This window comes from Cnephaeus nilssonii (assembly GCF_951640355.1).
Source record: "Cnephaeus nilssonii genome assembly, chromosome: 24".
In the NCBI taxonomy this organism is placed as follows: Eukaryota; Metazoa; Chordata; class Mammalia; order Chiroptera; family Vespertilionidae; genus Cnephaeus; species Cnephaeus nilssonii.
The window spans coordinates 3,820,678-3,835,187 of NC_137095.1; the positions used below are offsets into that span (position 1 = coordinate 3,820,678).

At 57.2% G+C, this 14,510-nt stretch overlaps 1 protein-coding gene across 1 annotated transcript in view; it reads left to right on the plus strand.

Moving 5' to 3' along the window:
* The window catches only part of ETFA (electron transfer flavoprotein subunit alpha), a 44,167-nt gene extending 32,207 nt beyond the window's left edge, over window positions 1–11,960 (plus strand). The window contains exons 10-12 of the mRNA XM_079764146.1: window positions 5,608–5,673; window positions 7,933–8,013; window positions 11,399–11,960. Coding sequence (XP_079620272.1) covers window positions 5,608–5,673; window positions 7,933–8,013; window positions 11,399–11,437 — 186 coding nt within the window. The 3' untranslated portion in view covers window positions 11,438–11,960. The remainder of the gene's footprint in view (window positions 1–5,607; window positions 5,674–7,932; window positions 8,014–11,398) is intronic.
* The last annotated feature ends 2,550 nt before the right edge of the window (window positions 11,961–14,510 follow it).

Below are 14,510 nucleotides of genomic sequence, written 5' to 3' on the forward strand. Positions count from 1 at the left end.
CCGCGGCAGCAGGGAGGCCGGGACCGCTGCACAGTGGGTCCCGTGGCAGAGGTGACGAGAGCGGGCGTCCGCTTCCTGCCTCTAAAGGCCTCTGGCCTCTCAGGGTCGGGCTGCGCAAGGCCAGCGCTCTGTCACACTACAGTGTCTCCTGGATTGTGTACAGGTTTTTATTGTCTTACTAGAGGCCCGGCGCACGAAACCCCTGCACGGGTACGGTCCCTCAGCCTGGCCTGCGATCAGGGCCTCTTCCCCAGCTGCCCACAGTGGGCCCCACCCCCTGCCGCCACCCACCCCCAGATCCCCGTTTGCCATCGGGTGATCAGTTGATGGCCGGCCAGGAGAAGGGACCGAGAGTTAAGTTCCCGCCCACTCACCGGCCCTGCCCCCGCCGCAGGTGGCCATCAGGCGATCGGAGCCTGCCGGCCGGGGGAAGGGACCAAGAGGTGGTCAGTGTGCCTCACAGTGACTGGCCCAGCGGTCATTCTGGTCGTTCTGCCGTTGGGGTCAATTTGCATATTACCCTTTTATTATATAGGATTTATTAACCTTAGTGGTTTACTACCTGGAAGGTACAGGAAGAGTATCAACACCGTAAAGTCACCGTTAACATTGCTTCTCAGCTCCTCCCTCATGTGGACACTGAGGAAAGGACAGTGTTTGCACCCAGGGGATTCTGGCCGCCCTGCCAGCCTGCTGGTCCATGCCACCTGTTTGTATGAATTAGGGCAAAGCACCCCATTCTCAAGTTACTTACTGCCATCTGTTGGGAAATCACTGTCATACAAACGAAGATGTACAGTGACGGATAGGATCACGCTTCCCTCCAGAGTCCTTCCGTGTCCGCGCTGCTCAGCTCTGCACGGAGCTCTGAGGAACCGCACCTTAACTCGAGTGGCCGCCAGGGTCTCGGGAAGCTGGGCTCTAAGCTGAGGACAAGCCTCAGGAACCTGTGAAGTCGGATTCTCATAATTGAGCCTTTTCAGACCAGCACACTGGGTCCCAGAGGCTAGAGAACGGGCCCAGTGACAGGTCTGTCAGGGCTGGGCTGGGGTTTAACCTGGGCAGCGAGATTCCGGGCCAGTGTCAGGTGCCCCTGCAGCCTCTGTGGGACCACCCTGACGGCAGCTCCGTCCCAGCCGCGGGGTAGACCCGGCCCCTGTTCTGTGGGCGGGTCTGCAGCTGCAGCCTTTGTCCGGTTTTGACAGAGGAGGAGGATGTGTGCCTTGTTCTGCGGGCCCTGGTTTGTAGTGAAGTGCTGTCTATTTCAGAGTAACCCGGTCCTCTTGCTGCCCTGCCCGGCGCGTTACTACCCCCCCCCCCCCCGCCCCCGTCCTTGATTGAGAATGGCTGGCCGTGCTGCTGCAGCTGCTGTGGGCCTGGGCTCGCCCTCCTCCGGGTCCCCTCCTTCCTGAGGCCGCTGGGGCTTCAGTCTCACCAGGACCACCCCCTTCCTCTGTCCTGTTCCCTTCTTCATCTCACCACTTTTTGAACCCTTAACTGCTGTTCTCCCCCAACATGCCTCTCATTTTCGCTCCAGATTATCTTTCTGACTCACTGTCTGATGTGGGGAAAGTGCCTCAGGGTAGGGGTGGCCTAGGTCCCCGCAGAGAGCTGTGCAGCCTCCCGTGGAGGGTTTGGTGCAGCCTCCCGCGGAGGGTTTGGTGCGCACGGCTGTCGTGTTGAAGTGCATAAATGCCTCCTGAGCCATGGGAAGGCACCGACGGTGTTCTCTCATCGCCTCCTTTCTGCCGGAGAGCCACAGTCGCAGGAAGCAGCCAGGACCCAGGACTCGTCTCAGCTGTGGTTCTAATGCTTTTGCATTTATCAGAAACCCTTGTTTGCAGGCCGGTCAGTGAGGGCCTGGGGTCTGTGCTGCTGGTCGGGAAGGCCGGAAAGGCCCTGGAGCCCTGTCTTGGTTGGTTTGGCCCAGAATCTGTTGCTTCCTCCGGGGCATGGTTAACGGCAACAAGCAGCATTCACTTCTTGGGGGGGGGGGGTAAGGAAATTTCATTTAGATTGTATTTATATGGACGTTTACTGTTGGAATGAATCAACAATGTCATTAGTATTTTCTGATGCACATGGAGAGGCTTTTTAAAAATATACTTTTTTATTGATTTCAGGGAGGAAGGGAGAGGGAGAGAGAAACATCCATGATGAGAGAGAATCATGGATCGGCTGCCCCCCGTACGTCCCCCACTGGGGATTGAGCCCACAACCCGGGCATGTGCCCTTGACCAGAATCAAACCCGGGACCATTCAGTCCACAGGCTGATGCTCTATCCACTGAGCCAAACAGCTAGGGCTGGGGAGGCTTTGAAGACTTGCTGAGTTCTGATGTGGATGCGTGTGTCGGAAGGACTTGCAGAACTGTGACCCTTTCCCATGATGCTTTGCGAATATGCTTAGGAGAGGGTTAGTGAGACAGTTTCTTTATGTTAGAACTTGTTGGCCTGGGTGTCCTAAATGTAAGTGTATTTTGTGTTTTTGTTTTTGTTTTTTTTAATTTCTTTATTGATTAAGGTGTCACATATTTGTCCGCATCCCCCCCATTCCCATCCCCCACCCCTCCCCACGGATGCCCCCACCCCCCTGTTGTCCTTAACCATTGGTTAGGCTCGTATGCATGCACACAAGTCCTTTGGTTGATCTCTCCCCCCTACCCCCACCCTCCCCTACCCTCCCTCTGAGGCCCGACAGTCCGGTCGATGCCTCCTTGTTTCTGGGTCTGTTCTTGTTCATCAGTCTATGTTGTTCATCATTTCCCCTAGATGAGTGAGATCATGTGTTACTAGAAATATACTTATAAGAACCGAATGTGAGACGAGCAATAATAGTTATGCTGACAGGCAAATGAATCAGTCTGTAGTGAGTTTCTTTCTGGACCAACAGTTCTTTTGAGACCCAATTTCAATTTCCACCAGTTCCTTATGTGTACATGTCGGCACTGACTTTTTAGCTCTGGGTGGTGGACAAATGGTGGTAATGCAGGTCCGACTCCCTCTGGTTTGGTCTCGCCCGGACCCAGGGGCGCGGCCTCACCTGGACCCGGGACCCAGCATCACCCAGGCCCCGGGGCGCGTGGCCTCACCCGGACCCAGGGACGCGTGGCCTCTCCCGGACCCAGGGGCGCGGCCTCACCCGGACCCGGGACCCAGCCTCACCTGGACCCAGGGGCGCGTGGCCTCTTCTGGACCCAGGGGCGCGGCCTCTCCTGGACCCAGGGGCGCGGCCTCACCCAGACCCGGGGCCCAGCCTCACCCGGACCCAGGGACGCGGCCTCACCCGGACCCGGGACCCAGCCTCACCCGGACCCAGGGGCGCGTGGCCTCACCCGGACCCAGGGGCGCGCGGCCTCACCCGGACCCAGGGGCACGCGGCCTCACCTGGACCCGGGATCCAGCCTCACCCAGACCCAGGGGTGTGCGGCCTCACCCGGGCCCAGGACCCAGCCTCACCCGGACCCAGGGGCATGCAGCCTCACCCGGATCCAGGGGAGCGTGGCCTCGCCCGGACCCAGGGGCGCACGGCCTCACCCGGACCAGGGACCCAGCGGGGCTTCATCTTCTTGATCCCGATTCCTGTCAGTCAATTCCCTCTCAGCAATTCCTCTGGCCATTTTCTCAAAGTTCCAGGCGACTGCCACGGAACTCGCTGGGCGCCGGGCTTGGCGAAGCTCTGGTGCGCCCGGTGCGCGGCGGCGGGCTCGGGTCTGTAGCGGCGGCCGGTCACTGGGCAAGCGCTCCTGGATCCGGAACCCAGCGGGGCCTCGTCTTCCCGATCCCAACTCCCATCGGTCAATTCCTTCTCAGCAATTCCTCCTGCCATTTTCTCAAAGCTCCGGGGCGGCTGCCGCAGAACTCGTTGGGCGGCGGGCTCGGCGAAGCTCCGGTGCGCCCGGTGCGCGGCGGCGGGCTGGTCCGGGGTGGCTGCGACGGCGCTCGGGTCTGCAGCGGTGGCCGGTCGCCGGGCGTGCGCACCTGGCCGCTTCCAGGGCGCAGAGATTCTCGAAGGACTCAGAGGTCAGCAAGCGCGGAGTCTCCCACCCCATGTCTCCCAGTGGCTCGTCTGTCCGTGCTCGGCAGCGAGCGGAGCCATCCCCTCAGCCGGAGACCGCCGGGGGAACTGCGCCGAACACGTTCCAGGCCGCCATTGTGTCACCTGAGCCGTAGTTCTTAAAGTGTGATCTTTGGGTCACCAGCATCAGCATCATCCCGCGTACCCCTCTCTTTTATTCTAGTTGTAGAGCATCCGCTCATCCAGCCCTCCGGTGGTTTTGGATGGTGTCTGCTCTGTTTTCCAGTTGTAGTTTCAAAATTGCTGTGGCAGGCAACAATCAGGCGTCCGCCCTATGCCTCCATCTTGGTCCTCCTTTGTATAGTTAAGTCTTGATTGTTGTTGGTGTCACTGGGAGGAATTTTCCTCCAGGCCAATTGGCCGTGCGGACCCTCTGTGTCTATAAAGGAAGAGTTGCTGTGTAGGAGACACGTTTATGGGCCGGGTCTTGGTGCAGCAAGGCTTTGGCGTTCACTAAGTCTGCCTCTTGAATGTGTCCCTTATGAGAGTGGTTGAAATCTGGTGTCGTCTCACACCGACCACTAGATGCCCTCGTTTCTGGGTCTCCAATGGGGTGCAGGTCAGCTACTGTCTGAAGCCATTCAGCAGGAGTTACAGCAAAAACCGCAGTTTTCTCCTCCTGCTTGAGTGGTTTTGGAGCAGTCTGACTGGAGCTGCAGTTAATTTGGTTAAGCTGCCTCAGGGCAGGCCATTTATATGCAAAAGCTGCTGTTTGGAGCCTGGGCGGGTTTGTAGAATGTGCGGGGCGGGTCTCAGGGCGTCACTAGGCTAGGGCGTGGCAAACAGCAATGGCTGCTAGTCTGCCTTTTCTGCCTTTCCGCGTTTCCAAGTCCCCACGTCCCATGCTCCAGCGCAGTAAACACTGATTGCTGGGCGCACCTCTGCAAGAAAGTCACTCTCACTTTCCGACCCGATGGCCGAGAGTCCAGCTTCTCCCCGTAGGTGTCTGGGTGCCCCGCATGTCCCCAGAAACTGGATTTCAGAGTGATCGGGAGCTCGTCTCCCTTCGGGTTGGAAAAAAAGCCGCGCGTCCCGTCGCCCGCCACCAGCCCGATTCACGCGCCTCCGCACCTCAGCCCTTCCGCGTTTGTTCTTTCTTTTTCCTTCTTAGTTGTAAATCTACTATCCAGCCAGCTTTCCTGTGGTTCTGGGTGGTAGATGCTTTGTCTTTTAGTTGTATTTTTGAAATTGTTGTGCGTGGCGCAGTTTAGTTGTTTAATGTTGCCGCCATCTTGGTTCTCTCTGTAAGTGTATTTTGATTAACAACTTAACAAATGTCCTTTTATATAACATTCTATCTAATAAAAGGGTACTATGCAAATTAACCATCACTGCGTCACAAAGATGGCAGCACCCAGTCCTCTCAGCCCCTCTGGAGTCCCCCAGTCCCGGGGGGCGGCCGCTAAGAGCAGGCAGCGTGAGCGGCCTGGCGGAATGCTTGCCAGGCCCCACAGAGAGCTACTGGCACACGGATTCGTGTGCAGGGCTACTGGTAAGTACGTATCGATGATGCGGCCTCTCTCATTCCAGGAGCTGTATATTGCTGTAGGAATCTCCGGAGCCATCCAACATTTAGCTGGGATGAAAGACAGCAAGGTAAGCACACAGCAGTAGTGCTGCTAAGTGGATAAACTTTCCTGTTTATGAAATTGGATCTCACAGCGCGTGACGTTCAGCCGTTCCTATAGATCTGGGACCTGAGGATGCAGGAGAGGCGGTGCCGTGCCTGGAAAAAGGCCTGACCCGATCCCGCGCCAGCGCTAGCTGACCTCAGGGCGTGTCCCGTGTGCACTCAGCTCCTTGCCTGCCCAGTGCACATGTTGAGGTCCCTTTCAGCTCTGACCGCCTGTGGGTAGAGAACGTGGGGTGGAAACAACTTGATGCGGTTCTGACCCCCATCTGCTTCACCCTGGTTCCCTAAGAGTCCCCCCATACATTAGAAAGGCCCCTCTTCTTGGGTTGGGTTGTTGAGGTGTGATGGACACATTTTGAGTTGGAGTGTCTTCATACTGCAGTAATTTTAAAATACAGTGCACAGAGGGAACACCGATTCCCACTGGCTGCAGGGCATTCTGGGAGGCCTGTGCCGCGGCTCTGGGAGCGTCTGTCAGAGCATGGACATCGGTCCCTGCGTCCCAGTGTCCAGTCTGAACTAGGAACTGAGTCTGTCATGACGTCAGAGATGCTTCTGACGCTCCGGCTTTTATCCGTTCGGGTGGAAGTTGGATGTAAAAGGTAATAAAACTTCAACTTCTGCCTCGGAAGGTCACACGCACCACCTTCTGTAACTAAACGCATTGCCTCAAACCAGTCCGGTTTTGCGGAGTTCTGAAACAGCAGTGCCAGCGGGAAAGCTTGTGGCTGCGTTAAAGGGAAACACTCCACACCAGCAGCCGTGAATCCGACTTTTAGCCGGGCCAGCTCGGACACCCCCAGAATCCTGCTTCTCGAGAATAAGACTGCTGCCAAGCTGGTCCTGGTGAACGTTCCCGCTCCATGCCAACAGGGCTGGATTGGGTGGGAGGTGGACTAGAGGGTACCCGCCCCAGCAAAAAGGGAGCAGCGGGAGTGAGGAGACCAGTGTGGGGACAATCCTCAGGAGTAAACTTGAGCCAAGACGTCGCCTGTCCACGCAGTCGGCAGATGTTTATTCAGCGCGTACCTGCACGGCATGCTGGTGCTCAGCTGAGAAAGACACAGCCCTGTCATCACGGTCTGCTGTGGGGACACGACAGTCTGGTTGTCATTTTGGATAAGCTCTGGCACGGGACTTCAGAGTGATTGGCTTAGATCTGACAGTTGCTTTCATAAATCTGATAGCTGCAGTTTAATTAGCATTGTGATTTAGTTGAAAGAATATGTGTTATATCAAATGAATCAATGTAATGAAAGCACTTTGAACAATATGCGTATTGTGATGGCTGAATACAATCTGTGCTTTTAAAACAAAGGAAGAAGAGCATGCATTTGTAAGGACATAGAAAGAAAGTTCTAGGGTGTAAGCAGATTTTATCATCGTTGTGTACAGTTGGTAATTCAGGAATGTTGTTTTAGTAATCCGAAAAACTAACCAGCCCAAATCGTTTTTCTTAAATATTTCTGTGGTTCCTTGCCCACAGTTATGTGCTGTTTCTTTAAGAGTAACTTTGAGCCCTAGCTGGTGTGGCTCAGTGGATAGAGCGTCGGCCTGTGGGCTGAAGGGTCCCGAGTTCGATTCCAGTCAAGGGCACGTGCTCGGGTTGCGGGCTCGATCCACAGTAGCGGGCGTGCAGGAGGCAGCTGATCCATGGTTCTCTCTCATCCTTAATGTTTCTATTTCTCCCTCTCCTTTCCTCTCTGAAATCAATAAAAAAATATATATATTTTAAAAGAAGTAACTTTGCTATAGAGGGATGAAAAAGCTCTCAGATGATTAAACTGCAGATGCTTAGCGAGGAAAATGGTTTCCCAGCGTTCGGTCAACATGCCTCGGCAGTGCAGGGCACAGGCTCTGTGTGCCCAGAAGAGACGCTCCACCCAGATCGGAGCCTGTGACTCAGGGTGTTTGTCCTGTGACTTTGGATTTGAGGCTCAGAGGGGAGCCCGGGTTTACGTCTCTGCCCCCCGTCTTTCCTGTGGCATGTTCCTCTAGATGTAGTTTCCTGGACTAACTGAGCTCCAGCTCCGGTGTCCTAGGGGAGGATGCCCGTCGCTCTGAGGGGCTCCTCAGGGCCTGGAATGGCCTGTCGTGTGGCCTGTATGTTAAGTCAGACTATACAATCCTGTGCGTTTGGCATTAGGGAAGGGAACATAGAACTCTCCGTTTACGTGGTCTATTTTCTTGACAAAGAACGAACTTCTTGTTTCTTTTCACAGACCATTGTGGCCATTAACAAAGACCCAGAAGCTCCAATCTTCCAGGTGGCCGATTACGGGATAGTCGCCGATCTCTTCAAGGTAAGCTGGCGCTGAGCACGGCGCTGCCACCGCTCCCGTCATCGAGCACCTCTGAGCTGACCAGGGAGGAAGCTGTTGCAGGGAGACATTGTGTGTCTGTGTCTGTGTGTCTGTCTGTGTGTGGGTATGCTCATGTATGGACATAATTTTGAACTGCTTCAAGTGAAGTCCTAATAAACACGTGACGCTTACATAGGGCATGGTGATTTTCCCTTTAAGAAGTCTGTATTGTCTTTATAATACCCATCTGGCTCTTGGCGTCTCGTGAGCCTGGAGCCCTGTCTGGCAGGTCCTGCAAAGACACTCGCATCAGCCTCCGGGGAATCGGCCGCCGCCTCCCGGGAGGGCGGGCGCTCCGGTCCAGCCTCTGTCCCCAAAGTACGCGCTGCGAGCTGTGCTGAGTTCCGGCCGCCCCTCCCGACGTGACGAGTGGGGGGCGGGGACACGACTTCCACGGTCACGCTCTTCGCTTTTGAGTGTCCTTTCTCCTCTGCTGCTCCTCCATGTCGGTCCTCCCGTGAGAGAGTGACTTCGGTGCTGAGGAGCGCCTGGCTCTCGCGGGGCCGCACTAGGAGGCTGGTTTGCGTGACCTGGCCCCTCTGTGCCTCAGGGCCTGCCAGCTTCCCCGTCACCGTGTGCGGAGATGGCTCGTGCAGGACAGAGGCTCTGGGGGGAGATCCAGCGGGGAGGGCGTTTGCTGGGGGGCCCCTCACGCCGGGAGCTGCTGGGCCTGTGACGAGCCTGCGGCCGAGGGCAGAGGCGGCTGGTCCGCCAGCAAGAGGTGGGCCCCTGCCGGGCTGGGCCCGCACCGGTGCTGCAGGTGCCCTGAGCGCGCTCTGTACTCGGAGGTGCGTGTCCGCGCAGGGGAGGAGGGGCCCTCGCTGCTCAGCGGTGCCCGGAAGTGGTGCAGGGGCGGAGAGGGCTGTTGCTCTGGGTCGGCCTGGGCTTCCTCCCCTCAGAGCCCAGGTCCTGCCCGGGAAGAACACGGCCCCTCTTCAGGGACTTTGGGGTCCTGTGACCCGGCCCAGCGAGGTGAGAACAAACAGTAGAAGGAACAGTTACTGTGAAAAAGGGAATCGTTTTGCATTTCAAGTAGCAACATTGAGCTCAGTGAGATACACTTAGGGGGTAAGGACTTTAATTAAGGTGAGAGCGGGAGCGAGGGCTGTAGGGTGTCTCGGACTCTGACCTGGAGGGGGAAGGGGCCCGGAAGCTGTCCGTCCGCCGACACTCTGACCGGCTCGGTGTTGAAGAGCCCCCTGACTAAGGGGGCGGGCTGGGACGTGCTGTTGGCTTTCAGGCAGAATCCTGTTGAGATAGTGACTCCCATGCCACTGGGGAGCCCCGGAGCAGAGTTGTCTACGTCTTGATTAGTCCACAGGGAGAGGAATGGATTGGTCCTTAAAAACGCAGTCTGGCCCTAGCTGGTTTGGCTCAGTGGATAGAGCGTCGGCCTGCGGACTGAAGGGCCCCGGGTTCAATTCCGGTCAAGGGCATGTACCTTGGTTGCGGGCACATCCCCAGTAGGAGGCGTGCAGGAGGCAGCTGATCGATGTTTCTCTCTCATCGATGTTTCTAACTCTTTATCCCTCTCCCTTCCTCTCTGTAAAAAATCAATAAAATATATTTAAAAAAAACGCAGTCTGGGGAAACTAGGTAAAGATGGTGAAAATATTAAAAACGCTGCTTAAGTTGCAGCCGCCCATTCTTTAAAGAAACCTTCATTATTGAAAGCATTTCAGCCTGCCAGTTGTTCCTAAAGCGAAATGCATTCCTTTTCATCTGTCTGTGTCCCCGGGAGGTGCGGTTTGGGGGGATTGCTCAGCAAGTTACTAACAGCGCTGCCCCGGCTCCTCTTCTGTCCTGGCGTCACCGCGCCTTCCTGGCTCCCGGCGCTGCGCTGGGAGGGTCGCCCGTGGCGTCTGAGATGAGAGCAGGAGAGGACCCCATCTGGGACAGACTCGAGGAGCCGGACATCGTGCGCCCGTCACATGGTGTGCTCAGCTGAAGTCAGAACGAGTGTGACATAGGGGGTGTTACAGTGGTTCTGACAGGCGTGGACGTGGTGGTTTAGTGAATGTATTCCCTGGGGCCACACTCTGTCTTTTAAAAGTCAAATGTTTAAAGGTATAACAACATTAAAAAAAATCTCATACACTGTGAATGAAAATTAGCATTATCGATTTTGGATTAAGATCTTATAGAAAATAACTCAGTAGCTGTGTTAAAAGGCCTTTTTTAGACTAAATTTTTCATGAAAAACAGGCTAGAGCCCAACTTCTTCTAACGGAAACATGAATTTGGTTTAGAACACATCGTTTCTAAAAACCTTACAGAATGCCCTCCTGCCCCAAAAGGGCTGAGGGGGTCTCTCTCCACCACCCACATCTTTTCTGTCAGGTCCGCCTTCGGCTGCCCGGGCACTCGCTCACGGCCCGTCCCCGGGGGGAGTGGGCGGAGCGGCCAGCTCCGTGGTGAGCGCGGCCTTCCAGTGGCTCAGACAGCCCTTCAGGGGAAGCACGTCGCCGTCTCCTTAGTGAACTTTGTACGAGATTCCCGCCTAGTGGAAGGCAGCTCTGCTACATGACTGGGGGGCTCCTCGCCAGGGGGTGCAGCTGGATGTCTGCGCGGTGGCGGGAGGGTCCCTGGGCAGCCTGGGGAAGGCTGTTTACCCGGCGGCTGTGGGTGACGGCCCCCCGCGGCCCCTCAGGCAGCTCCGCGCTGAAGCTCCCGCTGCAGCCCTGAGCTGGGGAGTCTCGGGGTTAGTAAAGAACCCTCCCAGCCCGGGCGAGGGCCTCCCCCCCTGCCCCCTCCCGTCCTGCGGGCCGGCACTGGCGGCAGAGGCCTGGGTGCTGACTGTGGTGCCCTCAGCGGTCAGCGCGGCTCTTTGTGTGCGGGGCTCGGTGTGCTTGTGACGAACGGTGAGCACTGGACAGACAGGAGAACAGGCCGAGGAGGCTGGCAGGAGCACGACTGAGCGAGACTTGGTGTGGCCTGGGGAGGGAAGGCAGGCGTGCCGGGGCGGGGAGGTGCCGGGAGCTGTTGGCACTCGGCACAGACAAGACCCGCCGGGCTCCTGTTTCCTGAGGCGCCTTTCTGAGGGTTGTGATGCGTCAGAAAGCTCCGAGGCAGCGCGCGGGCTCTTGGCCCTGCAGCCGTGCGTGTGCTCACGCATGTGTGTGTGCGTGCGTGTGTGTGTGTGCGCGCGCAGGGTCTCTCCCGTGTGGGAGGGGAGGCTGGAGGAGGGCAGCGCTCCCGGCGGGGGGAGGGGTGGCACCGGGCACAGGAGGGCTTCCGCTCTTCCCGTGGCCTCCACGGGTTTCCAGGAATGGGACCGGGTCACAGAGGCTCAAGTGGCCTCATTACTTTTCTTCTTGATTTGCAGGTAGTTCCTGAAATGACTGAGCTATTAAAGAAAAAATGAGTCATGATCACGTGTGAAGAAGAAGAATTATGAGTATTCCGCTGAAATCGTAGATATTCACGGCTATTATAACAATCATTGTAAAGCTGCATTTCATAACTTGGGGGAAAATTCTAACAGGTGCCAGAATGCTTTTTTATGGGGGTATTATGTTTCTTTTTAACTGGGGTTCCAAACAATTATTTTTGAAATTTTCTAATTCTGTAATAAAATATAATAAAGTCTTTCCACAGCTTTAAAACTACTACCAGAAATATCCTCGCTTCGTAAAGAGAGAGAAAGCTGAAGAAAGGTAGTAAAAATTCATTTTTCTCTTTGCCTGACTTGTTCATCGAGGGCTGTGTCTGTGAACGTGAATGTTGCCGCCATCCTAATCCACCAGACCGAGTTGCTGAGAGAGGGAACGGGATCGGCAAATTCGGAGTTAAGAAAGCACGGCCACACGGCGCGGTTGTCATCTTAAACATGCCTCTGTCTTCGGAAATCCTGGCCCCGACTGGCACCTGGCCCTGCGGGAGGTGCTTGCCGGTGAAGTTAGATTGTTTCCCGTTTGGTGTGAGGTTTTGTCAGCTTGTAGGGCTTTGTGTCTGTAAAGGAGGGGAGTGGGGAAGGAGGGCTGCTTTCTGACAGTAGGCACTTGGGGGTTATAAACTAGAGGCCCAGAGCACGAAATGTGAAATTGGTGCGGGGTGTGGGGGAGGGCGTGTCCCTCAGCCCAGCCTGTGCCCTCTCGCAATCTGGGACCCCTTGGGTAGGGTCCCTAGGCCTGGCTGGCAATCAGGGCCTATCGGGGCTTTCCTTCCCCGGTTGCCGGCAGCCTGCCCTGCCCTGCTGCTGCCACTGCTTGCTATCTGCGCTGACCCCGCCCCCTCCCCCCCCCCCCCGCCCACCACCACCACCGGTCACCTCCCTCTGCAGGCGACAGGCGTGAGGTGCGATCGCTTGGCTGGCCTGGGCCTCCCTCTGCAGGGCGATCATGGGGCGGGGCCCCCCAGGCCAATCACATCACACCCGCCTTGGCTGGCCTGGCGCCAGTGTGTCCTAGTGTGGTCGTCTGGTCCGGACGGTCATTCTGCTGTTCGGTCGTTCGGTCGACTTGCATATTACGCTTTTATTATAGAACTAGTAGCCCGTTTGCACGAAGATTTGTGCAATAGACCTTCATTCACCTGGCTGCCTGCACCAGTTTTCTGCCGGCACCAGGGACCCAGGCCTTGGCTGTGGCCACCGCCTTCTGCTTTTTTCAGGGTCGGGGCTTGGCCCTGGGCAGTGGCCTTGGGCTCGGCCACACCCAACATCCCTGCTAAGGATTGTAGGAGCCGACCCCCAGTGGTTTCCTGCGATCGGTGCAGGCTCCCCGCTGGTGCCCAAGGCCGGGAAAGCCTCCGCCCCAGGCTTTCCTGGCATTGGGCTCGCCGCACCCAGCGTCCCTGCTACCGATCGCAGGAGCCGACCCCCAGTGGTTTCCTGCGATCGGTGCAGGCTCCCCGCTGGTGCCCAAGGCCGGGAAAGCCTCGGGCGGCTTTTTCAGCCTTGGGCTCGGCCACACCCAGCGTCCCTGCTACCGATCGTAGGAGCCGACCCCCTGGTCGTTGCCTGCGATCCGTGCAGGCTCCCTGCTGGTGCCCAAGGCCGGGAAAGCCTCCGCCCCGAGGCTTTCCCGGCCTTGGGCTCCGCCACACCCCAACGTCCCTGCAACGGTTTCCTGGTGGGCGTGGTTGGTGGGCGTGGCTCGGTTGGTGGGCGTGGCTTGGGCGTAGCGAAGGTGCGGTCAATTTGCATATTTGTCTATTATAAGGTAAGATATGTTTAAAATCACATGCAGAGAATGCTCTGGCTGTCCTGTGGCCTCCTGATGGCCTCCTTTGAGCTCTCAGAAGGCAGTGGGTGTGAGTCGCCACAGGCATGGCTGAGGTCGAGTGTCACAGGAGCCGGACGCTGTGTGCGTGCAGCCCCAGAACAGGCTGCCCCTGCAGGGAGGCGTGGACAGGTGTCCAGGGCCGTAGGAGGTAAGGGGTGGCAGCTGCCACCTTGAGGCAGGTGCGCAGCAGTTACGGGGTTAACAGGACCAGGGACCAGTGACACGTGAGGGGTGGAGGGGCCCCCGAGAGCTGGTTTGTGTCCTGATCGCTCGCTGTGAAACTGGACAAGTTCAGTGTCTGGCATCTCCGCCTCCTGGTAACGAGGCAGGAGTGCGTGCGTGTTCCCGCCTCCCTCCTGCAGCAGGAGCCCCTGGCGTTCCAGAGGGGGAGCCTCACCCGGCGGAGTGTGCGGGGTGGGGAGGGAGGAGGGGAGTGACTCGGAGGCTTGGCAGGAACCTTGTGGCCTGGGCCTGGGCCTGGGCCTGGGCCTGGATGGGTTTGGCTGAAAGCTCTTTGGCTGCAGAATGGGTCCCGGGAGGCCGGAAATGGTCCAGAGCTGTGGGCGAGGCTGGCAGAGCGGGGCCCTCCCCCAGGCTCGGAGCGCCGCGCCTGGGCTGTGCTGGGGCGTGGAACCGCTGTAAGTGCTCCTGCTCTCTCCGGAAGGGAGGGCCGGCTGCCTGGTGCTCACGCCCCCTGAAGGGCTGTTTGATCGCATAAGCGTGTGCTTAAGAGGCTGGGAAGCCAGAGGACGTAGGTTATAGCAGATGGATCTGGCTCGCTCAAGGCGACTTCCCTGAGAACCTTCTAGAAAGCCGCTGGGGTGAAATACTGCCACACTTAGTATATGCCTGGGCTTTAAAAAAACATTTTGTGGGAAGCCCAAATGAAGAAGAGTTGCTGATAATCCTTGGTTTATAAAGTAATTTTATTTAAAGTACGTCCGAGGTGGAAAGGGTAGGAACCTGTGAGAGATCAGACTCTGGAGAGAAAAGGTGATTTGCCTCCGTCCCAAAGCAGGTGGTAGAACTGGAACACAAAGCACAGCTTTTGGCTGGTGTTACTCACGGAGACCCTGCTGGTGCGTCCCGTCTCTAATGCAGCGGCCCCGGTGCGTGTCATCACCCCTCCGTTCTGAGCGGTGACGGACAGGATGCAGCCAGGGAGATGGGTTGGGGAGCGCGGCCTTTCCTCTGCACAGACTGCCGTCCCCC